This window comes from Heloderma suspectum, chromosome 5, assembly GCF_057233095.1.
Source record: "Heloderma suspectum isolate Gila_16-S chromosome 5, 16-S_ref, whole genome shotgun sequence".
Lineage (NCBI taxonomy): Eukaryota > Metazoa > Chordata > Lepidosauria > Squamata > Helodermatidae > Heloderma > Heloderma suspectum.
In genome coordinates this window covers 192530077-192545961 of record NC_139462.1, presented here as the reverse complement: position 1 = coordinate 192545961, position 15885 = coordinate 192530077, and the positions used below count along the sequence as shown (strand labels likewise).

General features: G+C 38.5%; 1 protein-coding gene across 2 annotated transcripts in view; it reads left to right on the top strand.

Annotated features, from left to right (window-relative positions):
- Positions 1–15200, top strand: part of CASD1 (CAS1 domain sialic acid O acetyltransferase 1) — a 47832-nt gene extending 32632 nt beyond the window's left edge. For both annotated transcript variants that reach the window (XM_084858777.1, XM_084858778.1), the window contains exons 10-18: positions 332–421; positions 1514–1633; positions 3694–3850; positions 5261–5340; positions 6743–6844; positions 7273–7413; positions 7861–7938; positions 9415–9507; positions 12981–15200. In XM_084858777.1, coding sequence (XP_084714903.1) covers positions 332–421; positions 1514–1633; positions 3694–3850; positions 5261–5340; positions 6743–6844; positions 7273–7413; positions 7861–7938; positions 9415–9507; positions 12981–13247 — 1128 coding nt within the window. In that variant the 3' untranslated portion in view covers positions 13248–15200. The remainder of the gene's footprint in view (positions 1–331; positions 422–1513; positions 1634–3693; positions 3851–5260; positions 5341–6742; positions 6845–7272; positions 7414–7860; positions 7939–9414; positions 9508–12980) is intronic.
- The last annotated feature ends 685 nt before the right edge of the window (positions 15201–15885 follow it).

The following is a 15885-nucleotide window of genomic DNA, read 5'->3' as shown; positions in this document are numbered from 1 at the left end:
CTAGGTCACACTTATACACACTTCCTTGGGAGTAAGCCCCATTAAACTCAGTGGGACTTGCTTCTGAGTAAGCTTGCAGAGGATTGCACTGTAAGCAGCCTATCAAGCAGTGTACACCCTGCTGCTTACACAGAGCTCATTGTAGATTGCAGCCTGTTTCTAGTAGTTCAAAATACATAAAAATTACTTCTAGGGTAATTGCTATTGTAATTATAAGTATAGTAGTTTCAGAACTATTTGCCCCATAGCGCTGGTTGTTTTAATTTCCTTGTTTTGTAGAGGTCTCCTTGTATTTGTTGGAATAGCAATACTCTCGTTTTATTTTGCACAGACTAAGGTGTTAAATAGGGAGCAGACAGATGAATGGAAAGGCTGGATGCAGCTTGTCATTTTGATCTATCATATGTCTGGAGCAAGCACTGTAAGTATGTGTTGCAGTTTTAACATAATGTTTTGCTGCAGAAATAGATGACTGCAATTTACCAATGAGACAAAAGTTGAACAACTATAACAGAGCTGCTCTGTTTAACTTCACATTGGGTTGGTCAAGTTCTATTTTGAAAGGTGCACTTTTCTTGTATTACCTATGGTGTGAAGTGATGTAATGCGAGAGGGAAAATGTAATTACTGAAGATGACATTTATTTTGTGTGTTTTAACGATGCCATCTAGATGGCTAAAGATGAAATTGAATTGACATATTTAAGTTGACATATTAAAAAATGGAATTGAATCTATTCAAATTGACATATTTAACATATTTTATAAATATTTATAACATATTTTATAAATTGACATGTTTAACATATTTATAACAAATTTAAATTGACATATTTAAAGATGAAATTGAATTTATTTTGTGTGTTTTAACGATGCCATCTTTAGTTGGATTACTAAACCTCAGTCCTGTGGTTCTCAAGCTGGAGTGGGTCCCCTGGGGCAGGTAGGCATAAAACCCCTAGAAGGGGGATTTGAGGTAGTGACCCTGAGGCAGGTAGAGACTTCCTCTCACCACTAGCAAAGGTGGTTTTGAATGGTCCAAGCAGAAGATTCTTATTAATCCAAATTGGATTGTGGGGGTAATGCCCCCCCCGGATCATCTCAGCCTAATTTGGGAGGAGCTGCTTCTTTAATTGTGATTCTCTGAGCATAGCTTTAGGAAGAGTCAGATGTACTATTCTGTTCCTCCTCTAATGCTATTTGTTGTTGGCTTAGTGCTCCAACCTACAGAGCTGTACCAATGTACAAGCACACAACTATGTATAAGGATATGTACTTACTCAGCTATAGGACAGATAGTTGATGCTGGATTGAGAGGGCCGACGAAGTAGAATAAATTTGGTGTAGGGGAGGAGGCTGAGCCTTAAAGTCCTATTAATATGATAGTATTATGAAGCAGGAATATAGTGAGGGGGAAAGTTCATCTCATTTCCCATACATTTATCATTAAATTGGATTTGAATCTTTTTAAATTACTTGATTTTTTTAAAACCAAGATACATTTTTATTCATAGTTTCTGCCAGTGTACATGCACGTCCGTGTATTGGTTGCTGCATATCTGTTTCAGACAGGCTATGGGCATTTCTCATACTTCTGGATTAAAGGAGATTTTGGCATTTATAGAGTGTGTCAGGTAAGAAGTAAATTAACATATATATAAATAGTTCATGACTATCTACTACAAATGTTACACACTGTTTCCCTGCTGCCATGGGACCATTCCATGTTGGGTAGCTTCTATTCTGCTGTGATTGTCTGGCCTGGCTTTTAAGATGACAGACCCCCTCTCCCCAGTGCTTTCCCAAGCAGGAATGACATCTCTTTTTGCTTATCAAAAAATAGCAGAATACTGGGGTGTCTGGCAGCATTTGTGAGAATCCCAGCTTGGATTCTATGGGCTCCTGACCACTAGTCTCAGTTTCAGTTTTAGGGACCTGGTCCTGTGTCCCAACTGGTGGTATAGCAGCCCCATATTCGGCTGCCTCATTATCCTCCTCGGACTCTGAGCTTGAGGTTTGAGCCAGTAACTTGAAAAGAAGGAGTGACACTGCTTGGGAGCCAGCCTTCTCCAGTATTTTAAGATGGTAACATAGACATACTTCACATCTGATTGTTGGATTGGTTGAGGATACAGTATCAGCAAATGTGGAAAGGATGTTTCATTGTGCTATATGCCAAGGAAGTAGGTTGATAAAATTAACTTGTCTAGCTGGAAACCATCCTGTGGTCTGTTTCAGTCAAGGGTATGAATCTTGGGAAGAGCAGAAGCTTCACATCAAGTAGCTGGAGATCAGAGTCTTATGCTACTGAAGTTCCACTATCTATTCAAAGACAGAGACATTTTGGCCCCTGTGGATGCTCAGCTGTCAAGACCTGTTCCTGGCTAACTTCTTGTCCCTAAGTTAGTGGGCCTACCAAAACGTAGAGCATTCCAGTTGTCATCAACTGATTCTGTTCACTGCTAGTGACAATGTATTTGTCACCTTCCAAGATGGAATATACTTCTTTGGTATCATGGAGTAATGTACAGCAGCACAGAGAATGGAGAGCTGGGTTGTTATTTGTGAATCATCTGCTGCTGCTGTTGCCCTGTTATTAGCTGAGGATTCATGTACAGCAGTAGGAACTGGAACATACCTTCAGCATCAGTGTTATTCTCTAACTCAGGGGTCAGCAGACGTTAGGCTTGCAGGATCTACTTTGTTTTTGACCAGAGCTCTGAGATCCAGCTAGCCAGCCAGGTGCAAAATAGTGGCTCAGGAAGGCAGACATAGAATTGCAGAACAAGGGAGCCTCTGAGCACATGCTCAGTCTCAGAATTTGTTTTCAGAAATGGAGCTTGCTCACAAATCCTCTCTCTCTCTCTCTCTCTCTCTCTCTCTCTCTCTCTCACACACACACACACACACACACACACACCCCTATTCCTCTTTCTCCCCAAGCTTAATTAGGAGAGAGGGAAAAGGATGTTTGTTATCGCTATTATTGAACCATTGAGAGTAGGAAACTCTTGCTGATCTACTGCAAATCACCCGGAGATCTACCAATAGATCCAGATCTGCCTTCTGCCTGACCCTGCTCTAACCTGTAAGCTGCTGTGCTGAATTGGAGTTGTACCATGCTCTCACTTGCTTGTGGACAATCTAACTGGGCTCCAGGAGTGAACGGGAGTTCCCTTGCCTAGACTCAAGGATCTTTGGTAAAGTCTGCCTCCTGACTTTACCAAAGTTCCTGAACAAGGAAACTTCCTATTATGGAGTGATACCCAGTAATAAAAGTTAAAGGTTGTGCAAGTTGGTGTGTGTGTGTGAGCAGTATCCAATGGGTAGTATCCTACCCAGACTAGGCCCATTCACTTCAGTGGGTCTACTCTGTGTACGAGTACCAGTGGATACTGCCCTATGTTTTTAATTCTACAGGATATAGATACAGAGCAGTTCAGAATATGAGGTTAAGTTCTCTAAACTGTTTTAATTTAAGTTGGGAAAAGCAAATTGCCTGATCTACAAAACGTTAAACAGCCATATTTTAAAAATAACTCACAATATGAGTGCTCTCTTTAAATGAAAGTAATTCAAATGAAATGAAATTAACCTCCTTGAAATTGTTTACACTAAAATGTGGTTGTAAAATCACCTTTCATTCCATATATTTAATGAAGAAATACTTCCCTTCTTCTCCAATACTTAACAGGTTTTATTTCGGCTGAACTTCTTGGTTGTGGTGCTGTGCATAGTGATGGATCGGTCTTACCAGTTCTATTACTTTGTTCCTCTAGTCACTGTCTGGTTTATGATCATATATGTTACATTAGCTCTATGGCCTCAGATAGTCCAGAAGAAAGCCAATGGTAAATATGATTTACTTTTGTATAGAAAGTGGTTGGTTTACTAAATAGTTAATTGCTTTTGTTTGTGTTAAACTTCCAGCTTGATGTTAACATTGCAATTTGTAGTTCTCCATACTCTCAGTAGTTAAGCTATTCTTCTGTAGAGCAAACAGTGAAAACACTCTTATCTGCCCAAATCACAACCGACAAAGCTTAGAACAGAATGAAGGCAAGCTTAGGTTTTCAATACTAAAGTAACCATCTGGGGAGAGGGAAGGGTAAAGGGGTCTATGGTGTGTGTGTGTGTGGGGGGGGGGGAACCCTACCTTCTTTTTCTTCACACATTTCACAAATACACACCTTTTCTCCACCACTGTTTCCCCAATTTTCTGCTACATTGGTTCTTGTTGTGTTTTACTTGATTTCATAGCCAATCTATTTGACATGGTGCCACTGTGAAGTATATAGCTAGTCAAGTTTAGCTTTATTACATCCCTGAAGACAAATGAAGCTCTTGCTCTGAATGGAGAACTGCCCAATAGCTGAGGCTCATTTCATAGACCTGGTTCACATGATCACCGTGGCTTATTTCCCCTCCTTGCACATGTTGGGGGGATTAGCATAATTACCCCCAGCAGCATGGCTTGTTGTATCATGTGAACCTGGGCAGGGTGGCTTGTTGCTATGGGTAACAAGCCCCCTGGAACCCTACAGCCAACCATAGTTTCTGGGTGGTTTGTTACCCACAGCAACAAGTCACCCTGCCTGGGTTCACATGACATGGCAAGCCATGTTGCCAGAGGTAATTATGCTAATCCCCTGGCATGTTCAGGCAGGGGGAAATAAGCCACTTATTTGTCCTCTGTGAGCGTGTAAACGTGGCCACTGTCTTCCAGCACTATCCAGTAAGACTTTTGCTCCAGTCCAGCTGTAAGTAGTAAATGACTAGGTAGGGATTTGCCTCTGAGTGGATATTTTATTAAGTAATTTACTGTGAACAGACTACATCTAAATGCAGATAACATCTGTCCACACAATAATACTTTCAGTGGATGCTCATTCTAATCCACATTCTGTCTTAACTCATCAGTTATATCCTCCTGGATAAGGGTGAGGAAGTGTTGACGCAGTTATTCTATCCAATGATGTGGGTTCTCTTTCCGCAGACACCTGCCCCCTTCTGAATAGTTTTGTTCCTTTTGCAAAGGAGTGCTAAAATCTCTGAAAAGAAGGGAGTGTTTTGCAGGAGGAATCACAAAATGCACCCCACATTTTGGCTAGACATAAGTTTTAAGAGTAGTTTATTACACAGACGGACAGATGTTTCTGTGTTATGTATAATATAAATGTAGAGTAATTACCAAAGTGATAACGGATCTTTTTTTAAAGTAACAACCAAGCCTCACTCTTTCTTATTGCTGTTTTCCACAGGAAATTGCTTCTGGCATTTTGGTTTACTGCTGAAACTAGTTTCCCTGTTCATCTGTATATGTTTTCTAGCATATTCTCAGGTTTGTATGTTTTTGGTACAGAGAATGATAGAATTCAAATATCTAGCTTTTTAAGACCATTTAGAAATGAAACATTTCATGTGTATTCAAAGGAAACACAGTTGTAGCTACAGGACAGTCATAGTAATCATCCTCTATGTTTGAAAGGAACAGACTATGATGTCTCTTGAAAATGACTGCCATGCTTTTAGTTTTGTGGTAAATCCATTAACTGTGTCCCTAGAAACGGGTGTTGGGATGCATATGATCATCGAAAGGCCTGAAGGTGGAGCATCTACTTTAACAAAGCACATCTGCCTGTGCTTGCATCCCAAACAGGCTGTTTTCTCTGTTTCAGTTTACTTGCTTATCCTTGGTAGACTTGGCAGCTAAAACTCAGGTACCAAAACCTTTGTAATGAAGGAAAGACCTGTCAGAAAATGGTTGGGCTTTCTAACAGTAAGATGAGCAGTTAGAACAACGTAATTTTCTTCTGTTGCATTTTGTTGTTGACTTTAAAATATAAACATCTTAGAAATCAAACCAGATAATTTTTGCTTTCTGATATTTGACTAAAATGTAGCTCAGCTGTTATTTTTAGCACAAGATTAATGGAATATGTGACCTTATTTTCATCATTTAAATGGCATGAAGAAGCAAGCATAGTTTTCACAACCAGCTCCACAAAGCCTTTGCAACTGTATGAATTCCTGGTTTCTTCTTTGGTGAAAGCTGTTCACACTTCCATGACTTGGCATGGTTAATTTGTACTATTCCAAGATTCACAGGACTTCCAACAATTTTCGCTGGGAGAGTTAAAGGTTTACTTTGACTACCAACTGATCAAAACATCTTTTGATTCTAAGAAAGTTTGCTAATATACTGCAGAAGCTTTTATTGTTATTATTTGACTCACATTGATCAGGTTTTAAGGAAAGAAATTCTTCAGCAATCTCACTATTGTAAAAAGAAAAAAATGTGGGGTAAGAGGGCTGGTATAGGAAAGCAAGCCACTTCAGCAACAAAGTACTCAACTGTTAAAAGATACTTGTGTCAACTTTGACTCTTTCAGTTTTTTTGGAGCAAAGTCTCGATAATTCTGTCAGCCTGAGCACAAAAAGCATCTTCTGATAGATGATCCATGGATGCGGGACATGCTGTGTGAAAGTACTTAGTGCTGAGAGGAGCGGCTGTTCCTCTGAGCGCTAGCCTCCGGCAATCCCGCCAAGCCCTACCCCCTGAAGTTCTCTGGGCTGGAGGTCACACATCTCAGCACTAGACTCACATTGGATGCAACCCCTGCATTATAATCTTATGAACTTCCTTGAGCATATTTGTCTCCTGTCAGAAATGGAATATTTGTGCTAGATAGTCCATTGGTGTGACTAAGCTGTTATACTATTTGCATGTTTTTTTCTTATAGGGTATATTTGAGAAGATTTTTTCTACCTGGCCAGTATCCAAGTGTTTTGAACTAAATGGGAGCGTCTATGAATGGTGGTTTAGGTGGAAATTAGATCGATATGTATGTAATGTTTTCTTTTAATTTTATGATGTTCATTTGTCTATAAGTAATGGCTGTCAGGATTATGCAAGTGAAAGAAAATTGTGATCTCATTTTGCAATGAAAACAAGAAAAAGCTAATGAAAAAGAGCTTCGAAAGTTGCTCCAGTCAGCCACAAAAACAGATATTTCGCTCACTGCTTCCATTTTTGAAAAATGTATCCTGCAACACTTCAAAGAAAACAGAATTTGTGACTAAAATACTGGTTTACAGTAGCTTGGTAAAAGACAAGTAGACTGTTAAAGTAGGCACATTACTTATTGCATGTCTGACCCAGAGGTACTCACTTTGTTTCCTGATGTGCACAATTATGCATGGATGCCTTAATTGAACTGTGCTGTTAAATGCACCAAGTGCTGATGCTGAGCATTCTTCCTTTCCTTTGCAGGTCATTTTTCATGGAATGTTGTTTGCTTTTGTTTATCTAACGTTTCAGAAAAGGCAGGTCCTCTCAGAAGGAAAGGGAGAGCCACTCTTCCCCAACAAATTTTCAAATATTTTATTATTTATTTCAGTAGTTTCTTTTTTGGTAAGTTTCCCAAATACCTTGTTCAACTAATGTCTTGATCTTTTTAGGAGTTAGTTGGGGTGGGGGTAATCTTAATGAAAATAGATAGTAAACTCTAGGCATGCCATAAGAAGGTAGGCTGTTGGCCTGCTGACATTCATTTCAGGGGGATTTGCCAGCTACACAGAGAAAATGACATATTTTAGTAGAGTAACTTTTAAAGTAATTGTTATGGGCACTTTAATGCAGAAGGAAAAAATCTCTAAGGCTACAATCCTATGCATATTTACTCAGACATAAATCCCATTTGGTGGGGCTTACTGCCAGATAAATTTGCATAGGACTGCAGCCTAAGTATAAATTGTAAGGCCAACATTACTGCTACGTTCCTTTCAGTACATCTGCTTCATTTCTGACATTGGAAAAAATGCCTCAGTTGGGTCATATGTGTGTTTTTATATGTTTTAGACATACTCTATCTGGGCAAGTAGCTGTAAAAACAAAACTCAGTGCAATGAAATGCATCCTTCTGTTTCAGTTGTGCAGGTAATTACCTTCCTTTCCTTTCCTGTGATTAAAATCTTTGGTCTTTCTCCACAGTTCCAGTAAATTGGGCATGAAGTGGTAGGGCTCACAAAACAATTGACTACTCTGGGCTTCACAAAGCAGAGTTAAACAAAGTGCAGTAATATGTTTTTTTGTGGTCCAGCATAGTAAAAAATACTGATTTTTTTTTTAAAAAAATCCTCCTCCCGCCCCAGGTGTGGATGCTCATAAACATGTTCAAACCAAGTAAGGGTGTTTGGATATTGTGGCATTTCTGGAATAGCAAAAGGCTTGTGATGAAAAACGGCCTGTGTGTTTGTATGTGTATTACAAGCCCCCCACCCTCAGTGAGGTGGGGTTTGTGCAGTGAGAAGGCCATGTGCTGAAACCCACACATCCAGTGGAGTCCCTCTCTGGAGGCATTACCTTATCAGGGGACAAAGCTTTTCCTCATTACAGCCGTGTCCCTTAAGTGCAGAACATGAATGGCAGCCATGTACTTAGAGGGAAGAACACTGATCCTGGTGGCAGAATCCCTTGTAGGTGAAGGCTTTGCACAACAGTGTGGTTGCTTGTGCCCAGCTTGTCCCAGAGGTCACAGTAGGAGGTGTTGTCAACTGATCTCCTAGCTACATGAACTCCATCTGAGCTACTTTCGTCTGCCTGCTCCAGCCTCATGTTCTGTTTCATAGTCATGCCAGAGTGTGATGCTGTCGCATGACTAAGAGAATGTTGGGGTTTAGTATTGTAATTTTGGTAATTGGTGCCCAATGAGACTCCGATGACCTGGTGCGTTGTAATGCTAAACCATAGTTCAGTGCTATGTGAAGAAGTCTGGATGAACTTGGGCTTACATTCTCCCCCTTCCTTTCTCGTCCTCCTGCACAGCTGTGAAGAGGTAGAAGTATCAAACTAACTACAGTATGTCATTACATCCAAAATGGCTCACTGTGCTCATACTGAAACAAGCTTTGTTCTCAACTTGTTTCAATAAACAATAGTTTAAACTTACCATAGTCTGGGCTGGTTTAAGACAAAACGACAAAGTGCAGTTAGCTTAAATCAGGCAGTGGATGCTTCCACTCTCCTCACAAGAGAGAACGGTAGAGGGGGAGTATGTGATCCCAAGGATCACCCAGGCTTCTTCACATGGTGCTAAAATATGTTTTAGCGATATGTCGGAACTGGTTCTGTAGGTGCTAGGTATCTAGTCATTTTTTCAGTAAAGAGAACCAACTGTACACGACGAGGATCTTTCTGTTGGAATTTAAAAAGTAATACTACACCTTATAGGCAATTTATTTTGTTCCTTTATAATCATCTTGTTGCAGAATTCCTGATTACTTATTACAGAATCTGGAGTTATGTACCATAAGTTTGAAAAGCAGTAGGTTTTGCATTTAGGAATATGTGTTAATTAAATTGAATATATTAAAGTCATCTCTTTTACAGACATACCTTGCTTTTGTCTTTCAGATTTTAGCTTTTGTCCTTATTAGGAATATACCTGGCTATGCTCGTTCTGTATACAGTTCATTTTTTGCCTGGTTTGGCAGAATTTCTCTTGAGGCAAGTAGCATACTTTTGTTTTAATTTTAAGATGCATAGAGCCTAGTATACATATAAGGCTTTGGTTGATTTATGATCTGCTATTATGTGCAATCTTGAACATTCTAAATTAGCATTTCAGGCTGAAAAACAACAAACGAACAAAAAGTTGCATGTTGTCATGTGAAGTGACTTATGGTTGGTTTTCCCCATCAAGCAGAAGAAGAAAATTATGATTTGTGCTTATTACAGATTAAGGGTGCAACCCTTAGGATTGCACCCTGAATCTGGAATAAGCACAAATCATAATTCTGATCATAAGCCCCCAGACTTGGAGGCTTACGATCATCCTACACAGGCTGAGAGGAGTGCACTTCCCTTGCCCTGCATTTGTGCTAGATGGATGATTTCACCCATCTAGCTGGGACTGTGCGGAGGGGGGGGAAGGAGGTTGGGACAGTTGGAGGATTCACAAGCCAGGCGTCCCGGTTTAATCCCCTTCCCGCCCACAGAACCTCCCCCTTTCCCTCCTCTACAAACTCATGTTGGCAAGCTCATAGAGGCAGCTAGCGTGGTTCTTTCTGTGCGAGCTGCAAGGGGGAGGGGGCAGGAAGCTCTGACTTCCAGCTCCAAGGTCTACAACTTTGGTGCTGGGAATGGGGCCCCCCCAACTCTGTATAGGGGCCATTTGACCCCCTTATGCTGCCCTGTGGCCACAATAGAGGTCTTGTCAGGCCTGGCTTTAAGTTTCCTGGGCAAAGAAGTGATTTCAGAATCCAACTTTATTTACAGCTTTGTAAGGTTTACCAATACAATATATTATGCAGTGCTTTTAACAATGAAATTTGCATACAAATGTTGTAAAATAAGAAGGGATGGGAGAATTGGCGAGGTCCAAGCTCGTCAGAGTTCTCCGAGTTCCACCTCAAAGCTCAGGCTGCCTTATTCTCATTCCCAAATGCAAGCTTTTGTTGTTGTTGTTCATACGGGAAAAGTGCACATTTAAGTGCACGATTTTTAAATGTGTAATTTCTCCCCATTGACTAAAGTGTGAAAATTCTTTTATTTTTTCAGGATATGCATTTTCAAAGTGCACATTTTTCTTTTTTTCTTTTTTTTTGAATATATATTTATTTTATCTTTATAAATGAAATAAACAATACCAAGAATACCAACAACCTGATCAATACTACAATTTCCCAGCAATAAAATATTCTTATGAGGACACAACAATAACAAAAAGAAAAAGAGAAAACAAAGGAAAAGAGGAAAAGAAGTAAAGAAAAAGAAAAGAAATTTCTTTCCCTTTCCCTCCCCCTCTCCCTTAAAGGATTAAGTTTAAACTCCAATACCCCCTGGACTCCGATGCCATTCTATTTTAAAAACTATATCTGTAACATTAACAATCTTACAGTTTAATAAACAACCCTACATTTCAATATCATATCATCAATCCTATATCAAAGAAACAGGCCTACAGTTCGTTCCCAGTAGCCTGTATTAATAATGATGATGATGATTAAAAAGAAATATAGTGTTATATAATAATAAAACTTAAACCTTCAACAATCAGTAATATATTTTATACTAGATAGATATATAAATGCATGTGCAGAATACACCCTCAGACAATATATTTAAATACAGCATATCATATCTATTTTGGAGTAAAGAAATAAAAAAAGCAAGAAAAGAAGAAAAATGAAAGAATAAACGAATGTATGTATAATAATTTATCTTCTGACCTAGCCTGGATCATGTAGACTAAACATAAACAGTTAACAGAGCTTGTTTAAAGATCCCAGTTCATGGGGTTGTAACAGAAATCTCACGCATTTATTACATTCAACCATGCCTCCGCCATTTCATGATTTAGAAACTTCTTCATCTGACCTTCAGAGACAATGCAAAGCGTAGCAGGATATTTAAGTAATATTGTAAGTTCATTTGTTTTGCCATATTTTTCGCTTTGATGAATTGCCTTCTTTTATTCGCCACCTCTTTGATGTAGTCTGGAAATAACATAACTTTATCTTGTTTCCAGGAAAGGCTTCCACCCTCTCTTGCCAAACGCAGGATATAATTATTTGTGGAGACTTTTGCAAATTGGACTATGATTGTATAGTCAGTCCCCTTAGCATTTGGCACACGAAATGCCTGCTCAATATCAAGTAAATAATCAGATGGGACAGGTAGTATCTCATGGAAAAATGTATCCACAAAAATAGGCAATTTTACATCATTAGACAGATTTTAATCCCAATAACATGTACATTGGATCGACACGTGAAGGCCTCCAGTTGAGAAATTCTGTCAGACATTTTTAAAACAAACTTGTGTTGTAGTTTCATTCCCTGCCACTCGGTCTTCTAGCTCATTAATTTTCGTCTCCATTTTTTGCCAAGACGCATTAATTAGATCCACAGCTCCTTGCAAGGCAGTGATGGAATTTTGGATTAAATGCAGCCTTTTGGCCTGCTCCGTAAATTGCGAAGATAAAGTCTTTATCAGAGTAAATAATTCTCCTATATCTTCTGTTTTCAAAACTTTTGACAGAGGAGGTATGGGGGGAGTTAGCGGTGATGCCAGCCCCTTTCTTCTCCTTGGTGTAGCCATGTTTCTCTTCAAACAGCTCTTGCAGGTCCTCAGATGTTCTCAAATATTGTTGATATTTCTTAAATCATCCCTCAGGGTTGTTGATATTTCTTAAATTATATATTACAATGGAACAAAAAGTGCACATTTTTCTAACAGTCACATTTTCCTAACATGATCACAAACTTGGGAATATATGACCTTTGCTTGAAAATTAATTCAGGGATACAAACAGGACTAGTTTTGGTATTTAATTAGTTGAAATCTCATACATCCTAAAAATGGTTCTTAATTTCTGGCATTTTGTGCAAATAAATAAACAATCTGGTTGAATAATCACAGTAGGTCCTCAAGATATAATCCACCCTTTTGGCTGTAATTCATTAAGACTGTATGTATTAAAGCCTTTGCATAGTGCTGCTGAGCACATACAGATCCTGTCCCCAGAATGAGGTAAAAGCAGCAAGCTCTTGCAAATATCTTTGTAGTTTAGAAGACCACATTTCTTCTGCTCTTTATCTGAAACTTTTGCAAGTTGTGGACAGTACTATAAAATCTGGTGAGGAGCAAGACTAATTGTTCTTGATGAGGGTATATAGGGTTGGATCCAGATTTAGTCATACAAGCTTATAGTTGATGGGTTGGGTCCAGACTTATCTAAGTATTACTAAGTCTGGATCTGTTCCATAAGCTGTGAAGAGTTTGTGTACTCACACCCACTGCACTAACGAGGAGAGCTCTTTGATTCTCTTCTGACACCAGCGTGGTAAATAACATTCCTTTTCACACTGCTGTAGCATTCGTCACTGAAAAAAAATGTAGTCTTCAGAAACATTGCATGGGTTAAAGCATCACGATAAGGTGCCATTTTTTTCCTAACTTTTTTTTTTTCTTTCCAGCTCTTCATCTGTCAGTACCACATTTGGCTGGCAGCAGATACCAAGGGGATCTTGGTCCTCATTCCAGGAAATCCCATGCTGAACATTATTGTCAGCACTTTTATATTTGTGTGTGTGGCACATGAAATTTCCCAGATCACAAATGATCTTGCACAGATTGTTGTTCCAAAAGATAATGCAATGCTACTGAAAAGGTTGCTAGGTGTAGGTGGATTTTTTTCTGGACTTCTCGTTTTATCATCGATTCAAGAACATTCAGAGCATTAACTTCTAATAAATCCCTAAAACTTAGCTTCAGGCTTACTTTGTCTGCCCGAGTCAAAATAAACCAACTGGAATTACACACAAAAACACAACTTTTATGGATCCGGGCAGCGCAAGAAAGATGCCAATATGAAGTCTACTGAACATATATATGGTGGAAAGAAACTGTTTTGCACGGGGATACCCACCCACTAAAGAAAACAGAAATGCACTGTACACAACTGCATGTGAAAAAATACGTATTTTCTACTGGAGCATTATTTCTGTTTACATACCTTGCTAAAGATAATATAAAATTAAGTTAGGTTAGCTCAACAGAGGCATTTAGAGACAGTTGCATCATCTTTACACTGAGGCATTATCAATTCATTAATAATAATTAGCATACTGAAGTTAATGTATTCATATGTTTCAAGGAGCTGCTTTTATTACAAGAAGTAAAATAACCTTAACCTTTAGGTCCCTTAAAGGCAGTTAAATTCTTGTAATATGCAGCTTACTTACAGAAGTCCATTTTTGTCTGGACTGCGCCGTAATAAATGGCTTAAAGACTGCAGCCTGTCTTTAAAGAATTCAGCATTGATGCGTGATCTGATTTTTCTTAAAGTAATTGGAGAACTTCTGAATTTAAAAAGTTCATAATTTATTTTGTAGATTACTATTTTGGATATAACCAAAACATATCTAGGAAATCCTTCAATCACTGGAGGGTGTGTGTGTGTGTGTGTGTGTGTAAACGATCACATTCATATAATCTTAGTATTCATGTTTACAAATTATATAGCATAGCATTTCAATGAAGGTAATTTTCAGTAATTTGTAAAAAGTTTCATAGAACACATTCATGTGGAATGTTTGAGTAGTCTTATTTTGATTTTTCCAAAATGGTTTGCTTTTTCATCAGTTTTCTCTTTGCATCTTACAATATTAAGATCAAAAGTTCACTGAAAACACAAAGTCTGCTGCCATTCCCCTATTAATTCTCCCTTCTGTCTCCTGCCATTCCACTCTTTTCTATAGGTTGCGAGTAATGAGGCTACTGAAAGTAACACCATAGGACCTGGAGATGTCTGTATTTCATGTTCTTTAGTGAAGAGTTCAGGCGTGGGCTATGATTATATGAAGCTTGTGTAATGGTTACTTTTTTGTGTGGTAGGAAGAGGTTTTTTAATCTCAAAACTCACATTAGACTGCATGAGAAGAGGGGAGAAAAAATAGCCACAGTACAGGACCTTAAAGGTGTTTTTCCAATTACTGTTTTAAAAGGGCTGCAAACACAATACGTTAGTCACCAGAGGCTTTTATTTTTCATGTCCACAAGCCTATGACGAATGTGTGAGTTTCTATGCTTGATGAATCAATTTTTAACATGACTTTAAATTCTAAAATGATAAATTATGTTTCTATCTAGAGTAACTTTCATTTCTAGTTTTATTTTCAGTCTGTCCTTTCTCTTTACAATCTTAAGCACGCTGTGCAGATGTGAAAAATACAGCCGTTCACATTGAAGGAGATGGAGTGCAACTTAAATGCTTCAAATTAAATGGAACTTGTGAATTCTTTGTCCTGCTAAACTTATAATTCTGGCCTTTTGGGGGGTGGGTGCAGGATAAGTTGTAGTAGACAAAAAACATCCTCACATCTGTTTGAAACTTCTAGGTCTTGATACCCACATTCAAATTTCATGCTTCCCTTTTTAGAAGGTGGCTCCTTCAATTGCTCTTTGAGCAGGACAAATTTCAAAATGCCATTTCAGGATTTGCACATAATTTATTTGTGGGGAAATAGTGTGCATACACACCAGTGGTACTTTTCCCCTTTGAAAAGCTCTTCAGTCTCTTTTGATGGAGATTTAAACAGCATTTTTAGGTTGCTGGGGGAAGGAAGAGAAGCTTTTCTGAAGAAACCCCTGCTTTAAAAAAAAAAAAAAGGTGAGCACCTGGACATGCTCATTTTGGACCTGCCTGGCCTTGGGTATCAGCAGCAGCTTGTCCCTGCTATGTTGGCATGTTGCATATGGTTGTAGCACTTGAAGAATGAATAGACAGTATTGTTTTCTATGCATATGTGCAATTGTATGTAATGATAAACAATATGGCATTTAATTTAAAGGAAGTGTAGTTTGATGTATACTTTGGAATCCTGTCATTAAAAGTTGAAGTATAAGGGCGGGGGGATTCCACTAAAGAATTATGGATCCCAAATTGCTTTCATTGCTTAACTTGAACCATCTTGCTCAATATGTTAAGAAACTACAGTGTACAAGTTCTGTATTTTCGGTTACCTGTTTATTTCCAATTGTGTCAAAAGTTGTACTTTGCCACTAATGGTCTGTTGATTTATTGTTTCATTTCTGTTTAGCTAAGCCCTATAGTAATGGTTGGCAAGTCAGGGGCTGCACATTCATAACATTACGGGGAAAGAGCTTTTGTTAGGGGTGGGAGTTTTTGTTATGTTTATAAACCAAGTATTGTAGATATATTATTTATCTGTTGTACAGATTTGGTTAAATATTATTTTTATGTTTGAAATATTGCACTTGTTTGCTATTACTGTATGTGGGATAAAATATATTTTCTTTTAAAGTTATGTGAAAAATATGAAGTAATTTAAACATTAAATAAATGTGCTGTAGATGCTT